The following is a 22,974-nucleotide window of genomic DNA, read 5'->3' on the forward strand; positions in this document are numbered from 1 at the left end:
AATAAAAAAAAAAAGCTAAAGGAGTTCATCACCGCTAAACCAGAATTATATGAATTGCTGAAGGGGGTTTTTTCGGAAGAGAAAGTAAATAAAGATAAAAACTTTGAACAACAAATACGTAACTATCAACAAGTGAATCTAAAAATCAAGGGAATTAAAAAAAAATCTGATGAACAATATTAACTGGTGAACATAATAGAATAGGAGGTATGGAAGGGGAGTGAACTGACGATTCTCAGGGAAAAGGGGAGAAGGGATGTGGGAAGAGACTGAACATAAACTGTGTACCTATGGATGAGGACAATGGGGGGTGGGGAAAGGGCAGAGGGTGGGGTGGGAACCTGGTGGAGGGGAGCAATGGATGGGGGGCGGAAATGTAATAATATGAACAATAAAGATTTATCAAAAAAATATTTCTGATAAAATATCAAATATTTACTGAAATATTCCCAGTGTCCTCAAGAGGCCAACTAATTTCACTACTTCTAGGAAAAATCAATAATACAGGAGAATTAGAAAGCATGGGTCCTGGCCAGTTTGGTTCAGAGAATATAGAGCATTGGCATGCAGAGTGCAAGGTCCTAGGTTCAATTACCATCAAGAACACATGTCCCGGTTGTGGGTTTGATCCCCAGTGGGGGTGTGCAGGAGGCAGCCAACCAATGATTCACTCTCATCACTGATATTTCTCTCTTTCCTGCCTTCCTGAAATCAATAAAAATATATTATTTTTTAAAAAAGGAAGTATGAGACAGTCTCTTTCTGGATATAAATGATAAAAGCAGAAGAGTGGAAGTAAGAAACAGGAAATTATTTTAAAATTCCACACTTACTAAAATTTGTACTAAGCACTAACCTAAAAAAACCCCAGAAATATCTATTATTAAATTGACAGATAAATGGCATATAAAGTGTGGGACTGATATTGGCAGTGAGTCTCTTTTATCACATCCAATGGCCCTCACTTACTGCTACTCAGCACTTCTTCAACATGGGGGAAAAGAAGAAAAAATTAGAAAATCAGCCTGAAAACAAGCTTTTAATAGAAATGAGAAGATGAAAGCTAAATAACTGCTGGCCTCTCCCAGAAAACATGTTTAACATAACCAATAAAAATGTTGGCTCCTTCGTGCTTTGCATGTATGGCCTGAATAATCATATGGTTTTATATGAAGTGCTGGGAATTATTTAGATAACTGGAGAAATTTGATATAGATTGTATATTGGGTTAGGACTATCCAGACTTTTTTCTGTTAATGGGGAAATTAGATATCTGAATTGAACAATATGAAAATCAATAGTTCAAAATTTGAATTTCAATTCACTTAACTATGTAAGACTAGTGGCTACCACACAGATAGAATAGTACTAGAAAATGGTATAATTTTAAAGTAAAACTTTTTTGTGATAGCTCTATTATTGTTATAAAATAAAAAGAACTTGTTCTTAGAAAATATATGTCAAAGCAGTTAAGGTCGAAATCTCTATGTAAGATATCTATAAGAAAGTCTTAAAAAGGGAAAATGTACATGTGTACAATGAGAAAGAAAATGCTAAAAATTAGTGAATCTGAATAAAAAAAGATGGAAATTTATGGATTTAAGACGTTTCTGTAAGTGTAACATTTTTTTAATAGGAAAACCAAATGCTTCAATTTATTTATTTATTTTTAAAAAATATATTTTATTGATTTTTTTACAGAGAGAAAGGGAGAAAGATAGAGAGCTAGAAATGTTGATGAGAGAGAAACATCGACCAGCTGCCTCTTGCATACCCCCTACTGGGGATGTGCCTGCAACCAATGTACATGCCCTTGACCGGAGTCGAACCCGGGATCTTTCAGTCCGCAGACGGACGCTCTACCGCTGAGCCAAACTGGTTTCAGCAAATGCTTCAATTTATTATCATTTTTTTGTATATTGTAATGAAGTTTTAATCCAATAGTATTATCATTTATTACATTATACTAGCATCAGAGAACTAGAGACCAAAAGTCCTCACAAATAACCATAGTCTATTGAATAATGTATATTACTCATTATCACCATACTAGAGTATGGAATTTTCAACAATAGCATACAGACTTAATTTGCTCTCATCACTAAAATTAAAACGTACTGTCAGATCATGCTCTTCCACACAAAACAAAGAAAACTACAGTTACAAAAATGCCACAATTAACCTTCTATCTAAACCTACGTATTATATAATCAATTATTTAATAAGCACAGTTTGAAGAAGTAAAAGGATTACAAATGAGGAAAAGCAGAGACATTAGAATAACTACTCAAGATTATAAATTTGATCCACTTCATATTAAAGACTATAACTCATACTAAACATAAAAACATTAATAATTTTTAAAAAACTTACCTTGGCCATCCTCTTTAAAGACCAATTCTCTTTTTTCAGATTCATTCTCATTCTTACCTCTACGCCTATTTTTACCTCCTTTACCTAGTTGAGTAAAAAAGTGAATAAAAAAAGTCAAATGTAATAATGTATATTTTACATTAAGGCCCCTAAGTTTACAAAATCACTTAAGAGAAAAATAGAAAATATAATTTAAGTCACAGTATGACACAGAATTCTAAGATCTTTAAGTATTAACTTTATTTGATTAACTTATCAGTTATACTGTATTTATTTATTTATTTATTTTTAAAATATATTTTATTGATTTTTCACAGAGAGGAAGGGAGAGAGATAGAGAGCTAGAAACGTCGATGAGTGAGAATCATCAACCAGCTGCCTCCTGCACACCCCCCACTGGGGATGTGCCGGCAACCAATGTACATGCCCTTGACTGGAATCGAACCTGGGACTTTTTGGTCCGCAGGCCGACGCTCTATCCACTGAGCCGAACTGGTTTCGGCATCAATTATACTTTAATGTGCCAAAGATTCCCAAATTAAACTATATATTAACCCTCTATCCTTTCAACATTTGTATTTGAATTTTTGGGACATAAAAGTATGTCTTATATAAACATAAATATCCATTACCAGAGAAAACTATTAACATCTTATAACCTATTCTTTCTAAGTAAAAATAGAACTCTTTTATAATCCACGAAATAATTTGTGCTAAATGTCTTTTGATGTCAATATCCAGAAACTGAGACAGTTTAATGGTTAGAGTATATTTAATCCCTTATTTTGGTTATTTCCAATGTTTCATTGTTGTTAAATAAAGCTAAATTAAAAGTTATTCTACAAAAACATCCAAAGGGTAAATTTACATAGAATTTCTGGGTTAAATGTTGTTTTCACTTCGGCTTTTGATAAGCTATACTACTTTTTATTCCCATCATCAAAGAAAAAATATTTAGTCCTCTGCTTTAACCACCATGCTAAGATATAAAGTACGGTAGTTAAAATTTTTCAGCATTCTCTTTTATTATACTTAAATGTATTTGGATGGTATAATTTTATTTGACTGTGAGACTTTCTACTGAATAATCAAGGAACTTGGGGTCTTCTCCATAGCATCTTATTTCTATTTCAGGAACTAAACCACAAAAAGTGGTCATTTACAATAAATAGGTGAAAGAGAAGCTGTGACTGGTAATAATAAGAACTCTTGGAAGAACACAGAATGTTCACATCCCAAGCACACTTGAAAATGTGCAACTGGCCACTGTAAAGACAACATATATGTTCCTGAATGTATCTTCTAGGATGCTCCTTTCAGGAGCAGTCTCCCACTGCTCTGTACTGTAGTAAAAGGGATGTGGGCCTCCCCAAGTTCTCAATCCACCTAGATTCACTCTTATGCATTCTTAGGATACATCTAAACTGATATCCTAGAAGGGAAAGCCCTTAGTTTTATGCCAGATCCTTAGAGCAAGGGAAACGTTGAGAGAAACATTAACCAGCTGCCTCTTGCACACCCGCTACCATTGAGCCAAAACAGTTTCGGCCGGAGTGGCAATTTTAAAATCATATGTAATAATACCCTTAAAGTGTAGGAGCATTTTATCCCAAATGCTACTCAAGAACAGATCAGAAGCCCTAACCGGTATGACTCACTGAATAGAGTGTCTGGTCCCAGGTTCGATTCCGGTCAAGGGCATGTACCTTGGTTGTGAGCACATCCCCAGTAGGGGGCGTGCAGGAGGCAGCTGATCTATGTTTCTCTGATAGATGTTTCTAGCTCTCTAGCCTCCTCCCTTTCTCCCTGTAAAAAAAATAATAAAATCAATAAAATATATTTAAAACAAACAAAAAAGAATGGACTAGATGCACATGTGTCAAACACAAGGCCCGCAGGCCAAATCCAGCCCGCCAGGCCTTGCAATGTGGCCCGCACCGCGCTGTCATCACTGCACTCCGCTGTCAGTTTATGACATTGTCAGTTTATGACTGTTCAGTAAACCATTCGGCCTGCGATTTAGGCTGGATTTTAGATTTTGGCCCCTTCTCTGATTGAGTTCGACACCCCTAGAATAGAGGCTGCCTTTTTATTTCTGATTTGAAGACTGGTTTCTCAGATTTCTGAAGAAAACAAGCTGAATGATAATGAGCTCAAAACAATAATATATGGCCCAATGTATAAAGAAAAAATAATAGAAAAAGATAAAAAATGTTCTGTAAACCTCATCTCAAAAAATTTAGGACTTCTAAAACTAACAGACTGTTTTGACATATGGATTTAAAATATAAAAATTCAGAATGATTACCTGTAGAAAACGAGAGAGATTTGAGAGATGGACACAGGGGACTTTAAATGAATTTTTGTTGTAATTTTTAAATTCAGAAGTAAAAGTTCCAATTTATTATATCGATTATGTTTGTTGTGCTTTTAATGTAAAAATGACTTGTCAGCCGAAACCGGTTTGGCTCAGTGGTAGAGCGTCGGTCTGCGGACCGAAAGGTCCCAGGTTCGATTCCAGTCAAGGGCATGTACATTGGTTCCGGGCACATCCCTGGTAGGGGGTATGCAGGAGGCAGCTGGTCGATGTTTCTCTCTCATCAATGTTTCTCTCTATCTCTCTCCCTTCCTCCTCTCTGTAAAATATCAATAAAAAAATATATTTAAAAAAAATCACTTGTCAATTTACCTGAATTAACCATTCACTACACACCCCATTATTGTCATGTCATGTAATAGAATATACTTTAAAATCTCTCTTGAAAAAGTAAGATTGGAACAGATCATATAAAGTGTGTATTCTAATATTTCATCTTGTCCTCTTTCTAAAAGTAAACTAAATCAAAATTCACAATCTTTCCTAAACAAATCATATCTTTCTTGGGCATTTAGTCCTAAAGAACCAAGGGATAAACTTATTTACCTAAGAGTAGATTTATACAGAGAAATAGCATCAACATTTATTAGACAGCTATTAAGTACCAACTTGTAGTAATACAATGTCCATAAAACAGGGTTATTCATTTTAGAGCATACAAATTAATGAGTTATATACTTTAAAAGCTTTATCACTAGGTAAGATACCTTTTAACGTGATCTACTGTGAATTCATCTTCAATTTTAGAGACTAGCAGAAAGCTAAAAGCATTTCTATCATATACTTAACAAAATAGTCTTAGTCTATCCCAGAAATTAGCAGTAAATATTGGTACAAAAAGGGTTTAGACAATTGGTTTGGGGGAACCAGACAACAGTGCACTGAATGCACAGAACTGAAACCAAGAACCGCTGGAAGTGGTGATATGTAGGAAGTGAAGAATTACTGGAGCCACTTCTGAAGCAGGAAAGGAGTACGTAGGTAGGTCGGGAGCCTAAGAATGAATTATTAAAGATTTCTTGTGGGCTGTGAAAAAAAGGCCGTTTCTTGTAAAAAACACATTCGTAGTTTGTACTTAGTTGCGTTTTTCTGGAGATATTATTAGGACACTTAAAATATCAGAACATCTCTGGTCTGTAAAAAGTTGCAGAATTTATTTTATAAATTAGTGTGCAAGTGTTTTTGGAAGGCAGCTATGCTAACCACTATACCACCAACGCCCCCGGAATCTAATTTTGGAAATTCTAAGTAAGTATGTTCTCCATTATGATGCTTTGTGAATGGTTTAAAGCCTTAGTAAAATAAAAAAAGCAGGCAGAAAATTTTACGCCACTATTTTACTAGAAACGAAGGCTGAAAACTCTGTCAAATATGTAACACATCTTTTAGAAAAGAGTTAAACTCTGTGAATGGCTGGAGTAAAGTGAATTTCCAAAAATTAAGCTAAGTACGTGACAAGAATTCGCATATTGTTAAGAGGGAGTATCTTCAACAACAGTTAACTGCCCATAAAGAAACCAGTGAAGCAGGAATTAATCCTTGAAAGCTAAAAACTTGGGAAGTTTTAGGAATTCCTGAAAGGTCAGGTCTCACTTTAGATCCTGTAGCGATACGGGAATCCCTACAAAAATGGCGTCGGCTCCAACCCAATGTGACTAAACGTCCCAGCTCTTCTCCCAGATCGCCCAGCAGCAGAAGGAAAGAAAGACTGGTAAATACTGTTTGGTCCCGAACCAGAGCTGACACTGAACTGATACCGAGAATTACCTTTATTCTTGGGCATGATGGTGCCGGCTTCCTGGCGGTTCCAAGAGGCCCACGAGATGAAACAATCTCAGAAGTCGAGGGACACTGACGCAACTGAGTTCCACGGGATGCGGAGACGACCACGCTCCTAGATAAGCAAAAGGCGCCGCAGCCGCTGGCGTCATTTTTCCGCGCCTATTCTTGGGCCCGCCCCTCTCCTCTCTTTTTTCCCCTTCCTCATATTTTCCCTCCTTCTTAGGCGCCTGCGTACCAGAGTGATTGACACCTGTTAAAGCAAGAGAAGGTCCAGTGATAATGGGGTGAAGGGCTCAAGTAAATGAATCATTGGAAAGCCCCCGAAAGGATGAGCTAAGGGAAAATAAAAAGCCGAGTCAACGATGAAGTACATGGAGCCTTGGCGTCCATGTTGCAGGGAGGATGAAACATTATCACTAGCAACTGAAACCAGACGTCTGCTTTGTAATAGTCCTATCTAGCAGTTCCTAGAAGTTGCTGATTCATCAGCTCTGACTTTTTACCTGAAATCGCTCAGCTATACTGATGAAGGGCAAAACACCCAATGTATAAGATGTTTGTTGCTACTTTTTCTTAATTTCCCTTTTTTATTTTTCAAATTTAAATATGTTTTCATAATATTGTGTAAGTTTCTTCAATAAATTGTGTTTGGAGAAACAGGACAGATACATGTTAAAAGTTTAAACTAGATCAACTTATACCATACATAAGAATAAACCAAACGTGTAAAATAATTAAATTTAAGTCATGAAACTGAAAGTTTCAGCAGGCCAGGGTCACGCACCTATGACATAAGGCCATAATATATCAAAAAGATTTTACTTCCGACACCTGGGTGCAGGTGGGCTGAGACCAAGAAAGGCATCAGCCAAAAGAGCAAAGAGAGATAGATTTTTATTAATCCTTGCTGGCTTCAAGCCACTCTTCTGATGTAAGGTTCTATCTAGTCCATCCTTGGTTCATTCAATGCCAGGTGTCCGCTAGTTATCTGAGTTATGCTGTACTCAAGGCTGCAAGCTTTCTTCAAGATATCTGCTAAGCACAGCAAGTCTTTCTCTGACACATTTTATTATTTTTAACCATTTCAGAAACCATAAAAATCTTTAAAGAAACCATAGGCAGCAAAATATCTGACATCTCTCCCATCAATATGTTTTTTGTTTGTTTTTTAATATCTCGTAGCAATATGTTTACTGATACATCTCCTAAAGCAAAGAAAATAAGCACATGGGACTATCTATATGTAAAAAACCTAAGCTGTAAAAAGGAAAGAACTCTTACCATTTGCAAGGGCATGGATAGACCTGAAGATTATTATACTAAGTGAAATAAGTTAGAGAGAGATAAATATCAATTACCTCATATATGGAATCTAATGAACAAAATAAGCTGTTGACCACAACAGATCCAGAGACATAGAAGCACAGAACAAACTGATTTCAGAGAGAAGTTAGGATGGGAGGTTAGGAAAGAGTGATTAACTAGGGGACTTATATGCATTGTCCATAGATAAACAACAAAATGGTAATGTGTTGGTGGGTCATGTGCATGATAAAAGGGGTCAATGGGGCGTGTACAGGAAACAAAGAGGACATCTGAAATATTTTATTTAAAAATATATATTTTACTGATTTTTTTTTTTTTTTTTTTTTTTTTGCAGAGAGGAAGTGAGAGGGATAGAAATTTGCAAACATCAGTGAGAGAGAAACATCCATCAGCTGCCTCCTGCAACCAAGGAACATGCCCTTGGCCCTTGACCAGAATCGAACCTGGGACCTTTCAGTCAGCAGGCCTATCCACTGAGCCAAACCAGTTAGGGCAGTAATTCTTTTTTTATTTTTTTTTTAAATAAATCTTCATTGTTTAGATTATTATAATTGTTCCTCTTTTTCCCCCATTGCTCCCCTCCACCCAGTTCCCATCACACTCTCTGCCCTTCCCCCTTTCCCCCACTGTCCTCATCCATAGGTGTACCCTTTCTTCCTTTCTTTCTTCTTTCTTTCTTTCTTTCTTTCTTTCTTTCTTTCTTTCTTTCTTTCTTCCTTCCTTCCTTCCTTCCTTCCTTTCTTCCTTCCTTCCTTCCTTCCTTTCTTCCTTCCTTTCTTTCTTTCTTTTTTAAATACACTTATTGATTTTTCACAGAGAGGAAGAGAGAGGGATAGAGAGCTAGAAACATTGATGAGAGAGAACATCTATCAGCTGCCTCTTGCACACCCTCTACTGGGGATGTGTCCACAACCAAGGTACATGCCCCTGACTAGAATCAAACCTGGGACCTTTCAGTCTGCAGGCTGATGCTCTATCCACTGAGCCAAACCAGTTTCAGCAGGTGTACGCTTTCTGTCCAATCTCTTCTTGCATGTCCCATACCCCTTTGCCCCAAGAATTGTCAATCCACTCCCTTTCTATGCCCCTGATTCTATTATATTCACCAGTTTATTCTGTTCATCAAATTTTTTATTCTCTTGATTTTTAGGTTCACTTGTTTTTTGTTGTTGTTGTTGTTGTTGTTTTAATATATTTTTTATTGATTTTGTACAGAGAGGAAGGGAGAGAGATAGAGAGTTAGAAACATCGATGAAAGAGAGTCATCGATCAGCTGCCTCCTGCACACCCCCCACTGGGGATATGCCCGCAACCAAGGTACATGCCCCTGACCGGAATCGAACCCGGGACCTTTCCGTCCCCAAGCCGACGCTCTATCCATTGAGCCAAACCAGTCTTGGCTAGGTTCACTTGTGGATAGATATGTATTTGTTCATAATTTTATCTTTTCTTTTTTTCTTCTTCTTTCTCTTCTTAAAGAATACCTTTCACCATTTCATATAATACTGGTTTAGTGGTGATGAACTATAGCTTTTTCTTATCTGTGAATCTCTTTATCTGCCCTTCAATTCTGAATAACTTTGCTGGGTAGAGTAATCTTAATTGTAGGTTCTTGCTATTCATCACTTTGAATATTTCTTGCCACACCCTTCTGGCCTGCATAGTTTCTGTTGAAAAATAATCTGACAGTCATGTGAGTAACTAACTGTTTTTCTCTTTCTGATTTTAATATTCTCTCTTTGTCCTTTGCTCTTGGCTTTTTAATTATTATGTGTCTTGGTGTGGTCCTCTTTTGATTCCTTTTGCTTGGGGTTCTGTGTGCTTCCTGGATTTCTAAGTCTATTTCTTTCACCAGATGGGGGAAGTTTTCTGGCACTATTTCTTCAAATAGTTTTTCAGTATTTTGCTCTCTCTCTTCTTCTGGCACCGCCATAATTTGGATGTTGGTATGTTGAAGTTGTCCCAGAGGTTTCTTACACTATCTTCAACTTTTTGGATTCTTTTTCTTTTTGCTTTTCTGGTTGAGTGTGTTTTTCTTTTTTTTCTTTTTTTTTTCTTCAAATCGTTGATTTGATTCTTGTTTTCCTGTAATCTGCTGTTAGATCTCTGTATAATATTTTTTATTTCAGTCAAAGTATGCTTAATTTCTAGTTGGTCCTTTTTCATATCCTCAAGACACTCGCTAAAGTTATTGGCCTTTTCTAGAAAATTCTTGAAAAACCTTATAACCATAGTTTTGAACTTTAAATCTAATTATTTGCTTTCCTTATTTCTTTCATTTGTGATCTGTTCCTTTGTCTCCGAGTTTTCGCTGCTTCCCTGAGTTGATAGAGTGGCTTTGGGTGGTAGGGACCAGTGGCTAGGCCTCCCCAATTACCTGAGGTGCACACTCTTTCTTTACCTCTTTGTGGGCTATGTGCACAGTCTTGTTGTAGTTAAGCCTTGATTGTTGTTGTTATTACTGGGAGGAATTGACCTGCAGGCCAATTGGCTGTGAGGATTAGCTGTGTCTATGATGGGAGAAATTCTATGCTGGAGAAACCCTTATGAAACAAGAGTTGCAAAGCCTCTGTGCTCAGTTTGGATGGGGCGGAGTCTCAAGCTGGAGCAGACAGCATTTGTTTCTCCTTAGCCCTGCCCTAATAAGCCCCTGTGTCTCAGTGTCCTGTGGTAATAATTGCAAGCACCTCTGAGAGAAAGCCACCCTGGAGTTCTGCCTGCTACCAGATAGTCCAGTTTCTCCCCGAATGAGTCTGGGTTCCCAGAGTTTCGCCCAGAATGGGAGTTCAATGCAGCAGAGAGTTTTTGTCTCCCTCTTGCTTGAGAAAGCCAGCCATGCACTCCGTTTCCATTCCTCTCTGCATGCATGTCTCAGTATCTCTGCCTTCCACAGCTTCTCTGAGTCTCAGTGTGCTTTTCTCTAGTTGTAGAATTTCCACTCAGCCAGCCTTTCTGAGGTTCTTGATGATGTTTGTTTTTTCGTTTAGTTGTATTTTTGAAATTGTTATGTGAGGCAGCAGTTTAGGTGTTTACCTATGCCATAATCTTGGTTTCTCTATTTCTTAGGTTAACATTTTGAACATACTTTAAATCTACTTTTTCTTTCATGAAAATATACCTTTAACAACAAATGAGACCTTCCTTCTGTAATAAAAATAAAAGCAGGTAAGTTAAAACTTGCCTAGAAGTTAATGTTTCAGATTTTTTTGCCTTTCTTATTTTATGTATACAGATATTCTGAGCTTCTTATAACAGCTTTTCTATCTTCTGGGCTGAGACTAAGAGAGGCATCAGTGAAGAGAGTAGGGAGAGATGTTTTTATTGATTCTCCCCCCCCCCACCCTCCCACCCCACCCCACCCCACCCCCGCCAAACCACTTTGTTGACAAGGGGTCTGGTCCATTTTTGATTCCTTCTACTACCCTACTTTATTTTCTTTAACCCTTTGGGATTTGGATCTTAGGATCCCTTGAATCAGCAGCAAGCCTTAAACAAAGGCTCCCCTTTTTAAGACAGTCTTAGCAGACCCCAATTCACCCCTCCCCGCTTCCTACCAGGAAAGGCACTTGCCTCTGCTTCTTGCCAGCAATGGCAAGGACCTCCATGTGGGCCAGAGAAACATGTCCTACAACCAGACCCTGTCTTCTCTGAAAAGCCCCTTCGCTTTTCTACCATCTCCCCACTGTGCCCTTTGTCTCCACATGGTAGAACTCAAGTTCTTTTTTTTTTTTCCCCTCTCATTTTTCCCCCTGACCCACTCTCCTGGCATGAAAAGATAAGGTAACTATCTGTTTTGTTAGGTGAGTTGGGAGGGAATGCAATTAACTATTTAACTTTGTTTTAAACTTCTCTTTGACATTTTAATGATTTTACTTTTTTTTTTTTAACTCTAGAATTCATTTTTTTCCCCCTTGCTTTTCCTTACAAGTAGTTTGGAACTTACCCAGCTTTTGTCTTGAATTACAATCTTTACAGATTTTGTACCTTTAAATTAATCTCAGAATTTTAACATTTAGCCGAAACTGGTTTGGCTCAGTGGTAGAGCGTCTGTCTGTGGACTGAAAGGTCCCGGGTTCGATTCCGGTCAAGGGCATGTACCTTGGTTGCGGGCACAACCCCAGTAGGGGGTGTGTAAGAGGCAGCTGATCGATGTTTCTCTCTCATCGATGTTTCTAGCTCTCTATCTCCCTCCCTTCCTCTCAGTAAAAAAAAAAAAAAAAAAAAAGAATTTTAACATTTAGCCTAACAGAGCAAAATTCCCCACCAGAGCAGGACTGGCTTTCTCTAAACAAATTAAACAAAGAGACAAAGACATCCACACATACTCTTTATGTTTTTAGCCAGACATCTCTTAGAGTTAACAAAGCACACAAAAGCACAGGACAAATCAAAGTAGCTCTAAGACTTTATATACCAGTCAGTCTGCCCCCAAAGGCATGCTTGAACTTGGACTATACTTCAGCAGGCAAATTCTCAGAAGTTAAACAGTTAATTGCATTCCTGCCCAATTCCCCTAACAAAAACAGACTTGGAGGCCTAACAGAAGCAGATGTGGGGGCGCTTCCTAACACAAGCCTCAAGAACAGGATTTTTTACCCATGTCTCAATGAGAACTAACCAGAGAAGTTATAACTGTGTCTAATCTTCTCAGTAACCAAATGACTAGTCACATAAACAAATAAGCAGGAAAATGAACTCAAATTCACTTAATCAGATTTACTCACCTCCCCAAGGTTTGTTGTTGCTGTTGTTTTTTGATTCTGAAAAAATGCATGGTCATGTCAGGTGTCCTCTGTTTGGCTGTCAGAACCACTAAGGAGTATCTCATGGCCCTGAAAGCTTTCCAGAGGGTGCCTCCTTGGGGACCTTCCCCAGGGGCGGGGGAAGTGGGTGGGGAGCGACAGGCAGGCAGGGGGAGGCCTTTGGCCCTTGGTGTCTGAGACCGAGTGCTGGTAAGCACTCCCCCCGGGTGAGCCCCCAAATGTCATATTGTAAATCGAAAGACGCCTTAATAAGCTAAATTTATTTTGAGTTATTTTCATTTAGCTATTGCTACTGGTCCAGAGAAAATATTGCTTCTCAAATTCTGGCGCCCCAAATAGAGGAAGCCTTTCCTCTATATACCTTTTTCAGTTCTTTGTCTGAAAGTTTTTAGTGATACTTCCAGACCTTTTGAGGAAAAGTCCAGTGTGCTGGGTCAGGGCCATGAGACCATATCTCAAGACCTGGCCTGGTGCCAGCACTGATAACTCTGTCTGGGGCATAGTTTATGACCTCTTTGGAATGATAGTAGTCTTATTTTTCCTATTATTAAAGCAAGCAAATGTTTACAGAGGCCAGAATAGCAGTGTTATAATTTTTTCTCTTTTTTTTAATTAAATTATTATCTGTGTACATATCTTACGATTTCCCTCCCCCGTCCCATACATGCCCTCCCTCCCCAGAGTTTTGTGTCCATTGGTTGTACTTATATGCATGTATATAAGTCCTTCGGTTGATCTCTTATCTTCCCTAGCTCTTCCTCCCCTCCCCACTGTAACTTGACAGTCTGCTAATTGCTTTACTCTCTCTATATCTGTCTTTTGGTTAATCAGTTTAAAATGTTCTTTATTATCCATAAATGAGTGAGCTCATGTGGTGTTTCTCTTTCATTGACTGGCTTATTTCACTCAGCATGATGTTCTCCAATTCCATCCAGGTTACTGCAAATGATAAGAATTCCTTCTTTTTTATGGCAGCAAAGTATTCCATTCTGTATATGTACCATAGTTTTTGATCCAATCATCTGCTGATGGGTACCTGGGCTGTTTCCAAATTCTAGCTACTGTAAACTGTGCTGCTATGAACCTAGGGGTGCATATATCCTTTCTGGTTGGTGTTTCTAGGAGTGGGATTTCTGGGTCAAATGGGAGTTCCATTTTCAGTTTTTTGAGGAAACTCCACACTGTTCTCCACAGTGGTTGCACCAGTCTGCATTCCCACCAGCAGTACATGAGGGTTCCTTTTTCTCCACAACCACACCAGCACTTGCCGTTTGTTGCTTTGTTGATGTTAGCCATTCTGACAGGTGTGAGATAGTACCGCATTGTCGTTTTGATTTGCATCTCTCGGATAATTAGTGATTTTTAGCGTATTTTCATGTGCCTCTTGGCCTTCCTTCTGTCTTCTTTTGAAAAGATTCTATTTAGGTCCATTGCCCATTTTCTAATTGGCTCATTTATCTTTTTTTTTATTAAATTGTATAAACTTTCTGTAGATGTTGCAGATTAAACCTTTATCAGTGATATCATTTGCAAATATGTTCTCCCATACAATGGACTTTCTTGTTGTTTTGTTGATGGTTTCTTTGGCAATAAACAAGCTTTTTATTTTGATGGAGTCCCATCTGTTTATTTTCTCTTTAGCTTTCATTGCCCTAGAAGCAGTGTCAGTGAAAAAGTTCTTTTGGCATATGTCTGAGATTTTGCTGCCTCTGTATTTTGCTGCTTCTAGTATTTTTATAGTTTCCAGTCTTATGTTTGTTTGTTTATTTATTTATTTATTTATTTATTTATTTTTATTGATTTTTTACAGAGAGGAGGAGAGAGCTAGAAACGTCGATGAGAGAGAAACATCGACCAGCTGCCTCTTGCACACCCCCTACCGGGGATGTGCCTGCAACCAATGTACATGCCCTTGACCGGAATCGAACCCGGGACCTTTCAGTCCACAGACTACCACTGAGCCAAACCGGTTTCGGCTCCAGTCTTATGTTTAAGTTCTGTATCTATTTTGAGTTTATTTTTGTGTATGGTGTAAGTTGGTGATCTAGTTTCATTCTTTTGCATGTATCTGTCCAATTTTCCCAACACCATTTATTGAAGAGATTGTCTTGACTCCATTGTATATTCGTGCATCTTTGTGAAATATTAATTGAGCATAGTGATTTGGGTTGATATTTGGGGTCTTGATTCTATTCCATTGATCTATATGTCTGTTCTTGTGCCAGTACCAGGCTGTTTTGAGAACAGTGTTTTTGTAACTCAGCTTGAAATCTGGTATTGAGATCCCTCCTACTTTACTCTTCTTTCTCAGATTTCTGTGGCTATCCGGAGTCTTTTATTGTTCCAAATGAATTTTTGGAGAATTCTTTCTAGGTCTGTGAAGTATGCTAATTTTTGTACATATCAACAGTGTGATGCAGGCAGGGTCCATGACTCCTAAGTGAGCACATGAGGCCTCATTTAATGCTGCGAACACTGACCCTGGGCAAGCCTGGTTCCTACAATGGCATCCACATGTCCTAGTTTCAGAGCACTTCACTGAAACTTGGATGGTGTGAAGCTCCCATGACATATGGCCTAGGTCCACACAACTTGAAGTTTGAACCTTTTGGAGATAGTCAGAATGGGAAGATGACACTATCCCCAGAGGGGGGGAAAAATGAGGAGTCACAAAGAAAAGAAATTAATGAAATTAAAGCATGCAACATGACTGAAAAAGAGTGCAAAGTAATAGTTGTGGAATTTACAGATCAGATGGATGAGAAAATCAACAATCTATGCAAGCATCAGAAAGAAATGAAAAGTGATATAGCTACAATCAAAAACACCACGGAAAGTTTCAACAATAGACTAGAAGAAGAGGACTGACAAGCTCAATCTGAACAGCAATTGAAGAAAAAAATTAAAAAGCAGGAGGAAAGCCTAAGGGAGCTTTGGGCAACATGAAATGAAGTATAATGAGGCTACCAGAGGGAGAAGAAGAGCAGCAAAGATTAGAAAATCTATTTGAAGAAATAATGACAGAAAACTTCCAGGATATGGGGGAAAAGTTACACAAGTACAAAGAGTCCCAAGCAGGATCAACCAAAAAACAACAACAACAACAACAACAAACAAACAACAACAAAAAAACCAAACCTACACCAAGATACGTCATAATTTCAATGGTGAATATCAGTGACGAAGAGAGAATCTTAAAGGCGGTAAGAGAGAGACAGAGAGTTACCTACAAAGGAACACCCATCAGATTATGAAATTATTTCTCAATAGAAACACATCAAGCTATAAGGGAATGGAAGGACGTATACAAAGTGTTGCAAAGCAAAGTACTGAATCCAAGAATACACTATTTAGTTAGACTATCAGTCAAATTTGAAGGGGAAATCAGAAGCTTCACAGACAAAAAAGGCTAAGGAAGTTTATCACCACCAAACCAGCAATGCAAGAAATGCTAAAGGGAATACTGTAAAAAGAAGAAATGAACAGGTAAGAAGGAACACAGACAAAAAATAGATAAAACTACAAATTCCTTTCAGTAATAACTTCAAATGTAAATGGACTAAATGCTTTGACCAAAAAAGACATTGAGTGGCTGAATGAATAAGAAACCCATGGTCCATATATATGCTGTCTTCAAGAGACTCACCTTAGAACAAGAGTCTCACACAGATTGAAAGTGAAGGGATGAAAAAATATATTTCAGGCAAATGGAATAAAAAAAAAGTTGGGGTAGCAATACTTATATCAAACAAAATAGACCTTAAAGTAATGCCAAAACAAGAGATAAGGAAGGCCACTTCATAATATTAAAGGGATTGATTCAACAAGAGGATATAACCCTGATAAACATATGCACCCAATGCAGGAGCATCCAAATACATAACAAAACTCCTGGGAGATATCAAGGGAGAGATCAACAACAATCATAGTCGTGTACTTTAATACACCACTGATATCACTCTATAAATCCTCTAGATAAAAAATCAACTAAGACACAGCAATCCTAAATGACTCAATATATCAGATGGACTTAACTGACATCTTCAGAATATTTTACCCCAAAGCCATGGAATATATATTCTTGTCAAGTGCACATGGGACATTTAAAAAGAAATAGACTTTGGGTCACAAACAAAGTCTCCCCAAATTCAAGAAGATTGAAATCATACCAAGCATCTTCTCAGACTGCAATGCCATAAAATTAGAAATAAACTACAATGAAAACAATAAAAAAATCACTTGGAAGCTGAATAACATACTATTAAATAATTGGTTATCAATGAGATCAAAGAATAAATTAAAAGCATACTGGAAACTAATGACAACGAAACACAACAATCCAAAATCTATGGGACACAATGAAAACAGTCCTGAGAAGGAAGTTTATAGCTCTACAAGCCTACCTAAAACACACACACACACACACACACACACACACACACACGAAAAATGGTAGTAAATCATCTAACTCTACAACTCAAAGAATTAGAAAGAGAGCAAGAAGAAAAGCTCAAAGTGAGCAAAAGGAAGGAGATAATAAAGATCAGGGCAGAAATAAATGACATAGAGACAAAAAACAACAACAACAACAAAAATAATACAAAAGATCAATGAAACCAAGAGCTGGTTCCTTGAAAGGATAAACAAGATTGATGAACCCCTAGCCAGGCTCACCAAGAAATAAAGTGAGAGGACTAAAATAAACAAAATCAGAAATGAGAGAGGTGAAATAGCAACCCTACAGAAATACAAAGGATTGTTAAAAAAATACTATGAACAATTCTGCAAATAAACTAGACAACCTGGAGGAAATGGACACATTTTAGAAGGTTGTATTTTTCTACCAAACATTCAAAGAAGAACTAAAATCTATCCTCCTCAGACTATTCCAAAAAATTCAAGAGGAAGGAACACTTCCAAGATCATCACCATAATACCAAAATCAGATAACACAATGGAATAGAATTATAGACCAATATCCCTTATGAACATAGATGCCAAAACCCTCAACAAAATTCTAGCAAATTGGAGCCAGCAATACATCAGAAAGATCATACACCAGGACCAAGTAGGATTTATCCCAGGAATGCAAGAATGGTACAATATCCACAAATCAATAAATGTAATACATCTTTGAGAGATAAAAACCACATAATCTTATCAATTAATGAAGAAAAAGCATTTGACAAAATCCAACACCGATTTTTGATCAAAACACTCAGCAAGGTGGGAATTGAAGGATCATACCTCAACATAATAAAAGCCACATATGAAAAACTCACAGCCAACAACATACTCATGGACAAAAACTGAAACCATTTCCCCTATGAACAGAAACAAGTCAGGGATGCCCACTCTCACCACTCCTGTTCAACATAGTACTGGAAGTACTGCCATTGCAATCAGACAAGAAGAAGAAATAAAAGGCATCCAAGTCAGAAAAGAAGAAGTAAAACTGTCCTTATTTGCAAATGACATGATATTGTACATAGAAAACCAAAAAGACTCCATAAAAAATTATTAGATTTAATAAATAAAATAGACTATGTATTTGTATACAAAATTAATGCCAAGAAATCTATGGCACTTCTTTATACCAATAGTGAACTTACGGAAAGAGAGACTAAAAAGCAATCCCATCTACATTGCACCAAAAAATTAAGATTTAAGAAAGTAAAAGACCTATATTTAAAAAACTACGGAAACTGAGAGAACAGATAGAGGAAGACATTAAATAGATGGGAGAACATACCGTGTTCATGTATTGGTAGAATTAACATAATCAAAATACCCATACTACCTAAAGCAATCTACAGATTCAATGCAATCCCCATTAACATACCAATGGTATAATATATTTTACAGACCTACAACAAACTTTCCAAAAATTCATATGGTATATAAAAAGACCCTGAATAGTTGCAATCTTTTTTTTCAATCTCGAGAAAGAAGAACAAAACAAGTTGTTTCTCAATACTAGATATCAAGCGTATTACAAAGAGTATCAATCAGACTGCAAGGTGGGGGAAAGCAGGAGGTGGGGGAAAGGAGCAGAGATCAACCAAAAAACTTGTATGAATATAAGCCTAACCAATGGACTATGAACACCAGGGAGGTGAGGGAATGAGTGGGCGAGGGTGGGTTGGGGAATTAATGTAAGGATTAGGACACATATGTAATATCTTAATCAATAAAGAAATTTTTTAAAAAAGAAAGCCTTGATTGATTGTTGGCCAGTGCTCAAATGGTCACCAGTTCCATTCTCAGCCAGGGCATGCAACAGACAACTGATTGATGTTTCCTCATAGATTTTTCTTACTCTCCTATTCACTTCCTTTCTCTCTAAAATAAATGAAAACATTCTTAAAATAAAATAAAACAAATAAAAAGACAAACTATTGACCCAAAGGTAATATTTATAAATCACATTTTCAATGAAGGACTAAAATATATAAAGAATACAAAATAATTCAATAACTAAAAAGAAAATGATCAAGATGAAATGATCCTACTAGGACATGGACAAAATACATGAAGGACATATAGGTAGGCAAATAGTTTTTCTCTAATTCATTACTATAAGTTTTTATAAATTTTATATTTTACTTTAAATGGGTTCAAATTCCCAAGCACATTAGAGCCTTATCTTTTTTTAAATAAGTAACATCTACACATAACTTTATCCGCTTTGTAATGAACTTTAAACATTTTTATTTCACTGGTAATCTTGCTTCAAAATCTGGAAACATCAACCCTTAAAACCACTTTAGAGCAAGATTACTTTGGAGGTGGTTTAACTTTAATGAAGTCTGTAGCCCTCACATTTAAGTTTTAATTTATCTGAAATCTGGTTCTTATATTTTGATTATTGACATGTTCCTTTTGTTGACTGTCCTGTCCATAATATTTTGATGGCTACTGAGCTGAATGGTACAGCAGTGATGGGTGATGCTCTTCTGTAAATAGATTAATACTATCAGAATTGATTTTAAAAATAATTGTAGAGTCAATCTAAGATAAATATTTTGAGGAAATTCAGGTTTTTACTGGTCATACATTGAAAATAATAGGGCATCCAAATTAACATCTATGTCTGCCTATAAAATACTAAGGACAGTGATAGATTGATAATTTTTATGGTAGTAATATCCTATCTAATAAAATAGCAATATAAAAATTAACCACCACTCTGCTACACCCACAAGTCACACCCATCAGCCAATCAGAAATAAGTATGCTAATTAACCCAACCAAGATGGCTGTGGCCACAGAGAGGAGGAGGGAGGCTTGGGTTTCTCCATTGATGGAGGAAGACATGCTTTCCACACACCCTGACCAATCCAGGCCTCCACTTAAGGCACATGTGTCAAACACAAGGCCCGCGGGCCAAATCCAGCCCGCCAGGCCTTGCAATGTGGCCCGCACCGCGCTGTCATCACTGCACTCCGCTGTTGACATTGTCAGTTTATGACTGTTCAGTAAACCATTCAGCCCACGATTTTGGCTGGATTTTAGATTTTGGCCCCTTCTCTGATTGAGTTCGACACCCCTAACTTAAGGTTATAAAGATTCAATTATAGCAGATAAATAAATACCAAAAGAAGTGGCTGCTGGCATGGAACGAGCAGAAGGTTTGGCTGTGATCCAGGCTACAAAGTTTCAATTGTAGAAGATAAATAAATCCTAGATATCAGGGACTCCAATTAGGTTGACTGGGGGCGTGGCTGGCCTGAAAACTACCACAGGCCCCTCACCCAGGCTGCCCCACACACCAAGGGACACCCTTCAAGGAAGACCAGCTGGCCCCCACCCATGCACCATGCCTCTATCCTATCTAATAAAAGAGTAATATGCAAATTAGCCATCACTCCACTGTACACATACACCAAGTCCACAAGCCACACCCATTAGCCAATCAGGAGTAAATATGCAAAAAAAAAAAAAAAAAAAAAAAAAACCAACCAAGATGTCTACAGCCACAGAGAGCAGGAGGGAGTCTTGGGTTTCTCAGACAATGGAGGCAGCCTAACCTTCCACTCAAGGCTATAAAGTTTCAATGGTAGAACACATAAATCCCAACAGAAATGGTGGTAGCCACAGAGCTGGAAAGAGGGGGAGGATAGGGTTTCCCCTGGTAATAGAGGAAGCCAAGTTTTTGCCACACCCTGGCTTTCCCAGACCTCTGCTTATGGCTACAGATTTTCAATTATAGATGATGCATAAATCCTCACAGAAATGCCTGTGGCCATGGAGTGAGCAGAAGGCTTGGCTCTGCTCCAGGCTACAAAGTTTCAATTGTATAAGATAAATAAACCCATGGTACCATGGCCTCTGCTTGGGTCTCTGGAGGGGTGGGATGAAGTGTGTGTGGCCAACCTGCAAACCACCACAGACCCCTCACCTAGGCCACCCCATGCTCCAAGGGGACCCCCACCCTGATCCAGGACACTCTTCAGGGAAAACAAGCTGGCCCCCATCCCATCTAAAAAAAGAGTAAAATGCAGATTGACCTTCACTCCAACACAAAATGGCTGCTCCCATGTGGTCAAAGATCTTGTCCCATGTGGATATAAGATGGCCACCACAAAATGGCCAGTAGGGGGAGACAGTTGGGAAGGATCAGGTCTGCAAGGGAGGGCATTTGGCAGTGACCAAGCAGTCCTGGATTGTGAGAGGGATTTCGACTGCTGATTTAGGCCTGATCCCAGTGGGACCCCTTGAAGGGTCCAAGATTGGAGAGGGGGCAGGCTGGCCTGAGGCAACCCCCCCCCCCCACCTGTGCATGAACCTCTAGTAATCTAATAAGAGTAATATGCAGATTGACCATCACTCCAACACAAGGTAGTTGCACTCATGAGGCAGAGATCCTGCCCCCATGTGAAGAAGATGGTGATCACAGTTGGCCAACAAGGAAAAGTAGTTGGGTGAGACTAGGCCTGCAAGGGAGGGCAGTTGGGGGTGACTAGGCTGGCAGAGGAGGGAAGTTGGGGGCAACCAGGCCTGCAAGGGAGGACAGTTAGACATCAACAGGTTGGCAGGGGAGCAGTTAGACATCAATAAGGCTGGCAGGTAGAAACAGAGGCAATCAGGAAGGTAGGCAGGTGAGCAGTTGGGAGCCAGCAGTCCTGGATTGCGAAAGGGATGTCCGAACACCCATTTAGGCCCAATGCCCCTGGAATCAGATATAAATGGGTGGTCGGACATTCCTTGAGGTGTCCCAGATTGGAGAGGGTGCAGGCTGGGCTGAAGGACACCTCCCTCCCCGCCACACCCCCCGTGCATGAATTTCTGCACCAACCTAAATGGGTGGTCGGACATCTCCCTCACAATCCAGGATGCTGGGTCCCAAACACTTGCCTGCCTGCCTGCTTCATTGCCCCTAATTGCATCTGCCTGCCAGCCTGACTACCTGCTAATAACTTTCTGCCAGCTAATAACTTTTCCCAGGCTGGCCTGACTGCCCCTAACGGCCTTCCCCTGCTGACCTTGTCACCCTGAATGCCATCCTCTGCCAGTCTAGTAGCCCCAAACTATCCTTTCCTGCTGGCCTGCTTTCCCCCAACTGCCTCCCTTGCAAGTCGGGGTTCCCCCACCAATGCTCCTCCCTTGCAGACCTGATCGCTTCCACCAACTGCCTTCCCTTGCAGGCCTCACTGGCCTCACTGCTGGCCTGACGCCCACAACTACCCTCCTCTGCAGTCCTGGTCACTCCCAATTGCCCTCTTCTGCTGGTCTGGTCACCCGTAATTGTCCTCCCTGCCTGATTGCCCACAACTTCCCTAACCTCTTGGCCTGGTCCCCTAAACTTCCCTCCCAGGCAGGCCTGCATCCCCCTCAACTGTCCTCCCCTGAAGGACTAACTGGCCTCCCTGCTGGCCATATAGCCCATAACTGCCCTCTCCTGCAGACATGGTCTCCCCCAACTGCCTTTCTCTACCAGCCTATAACTGCCCTCCCTGCTGGCTTGATTGCCTACAACTGCCCTACCCTGCTGGCCTGGTCCCCCCAACTGTCCTCCCCGTAGGCCTCGTATTCCCCCTACCTACTGCTCCCCCTCCAGGCCTGGTCCCCCCTACTGCCATCCCCTGCTGGCCTGGTCTCCCTTAACTGCCCTTCCTCTGGCCTGATCACCTACAACTGCCCTCCCCTTCAGGTCTGGTCCCACCCCCATCTGCCCTCCCCTGTAGGACTGGTCCCTCCCAATTGTCCTCCCCTGCAGGTCTGGATCCCTCCACCCCAACTGCCCTCCTTTGCCAACCTGGTCACCCCCAACTGCCCTCCTCTGCTGGCCTGTTCACCCCCAACTGCCCAAACTGCTGGCCATCTTGTGGCTGCCATCTTGTGTCCACATGG

The 22,974-nt window shown here is 39.3% G+C and overlaps 1 protein-coding gene across 1 annotated transcript in view; it reads right to left on the reverse strand.

The window, feature by feature from the left end:
* Positions 1 to 6,746, reverse strand: part of LOC311615837 (eukaryotic translation initiation factor 1A, Y-chromosomal) — a 41,576-nt gene extending 34,830 nt beyond the window's left edge. The window contains exons 1-2 of the mRNA XM_084871275.1: positions 6,518 to 6,746; positions 2,374 to 2,457 (exon numbers count right to left, since the gene is read on the reverse strand). Of these exons, the coding sequence (XP_084727401.1) occupies positions 2,374 to 2,457; positions 6,518 to 6,533 (100 nt within the window). The 5' untranslated portion in view covers positions 6,534 to 6,746. The remainder of the gene's footprint in view (positions 1 to 2,373; positions 2,458 to 6,517) is intronic.
* Between the last annotated feature and the right edge of the window lie 16,228 nt (positions 6,747 to 22,974).

Source organism: Pipistrellus hanaki, assembly GCF_964339955.1.
Source record: "Pipistrellus hanaki genome assembly, chromosome: Y".
In the NCBI taxonomy this organism is placed as follows: Eukaryota; Metazoa; Chordata; class Mammalia; order Chiroptera; family Vespertilionidae; genus Pipistrellus; species Pipistrellus hanaki.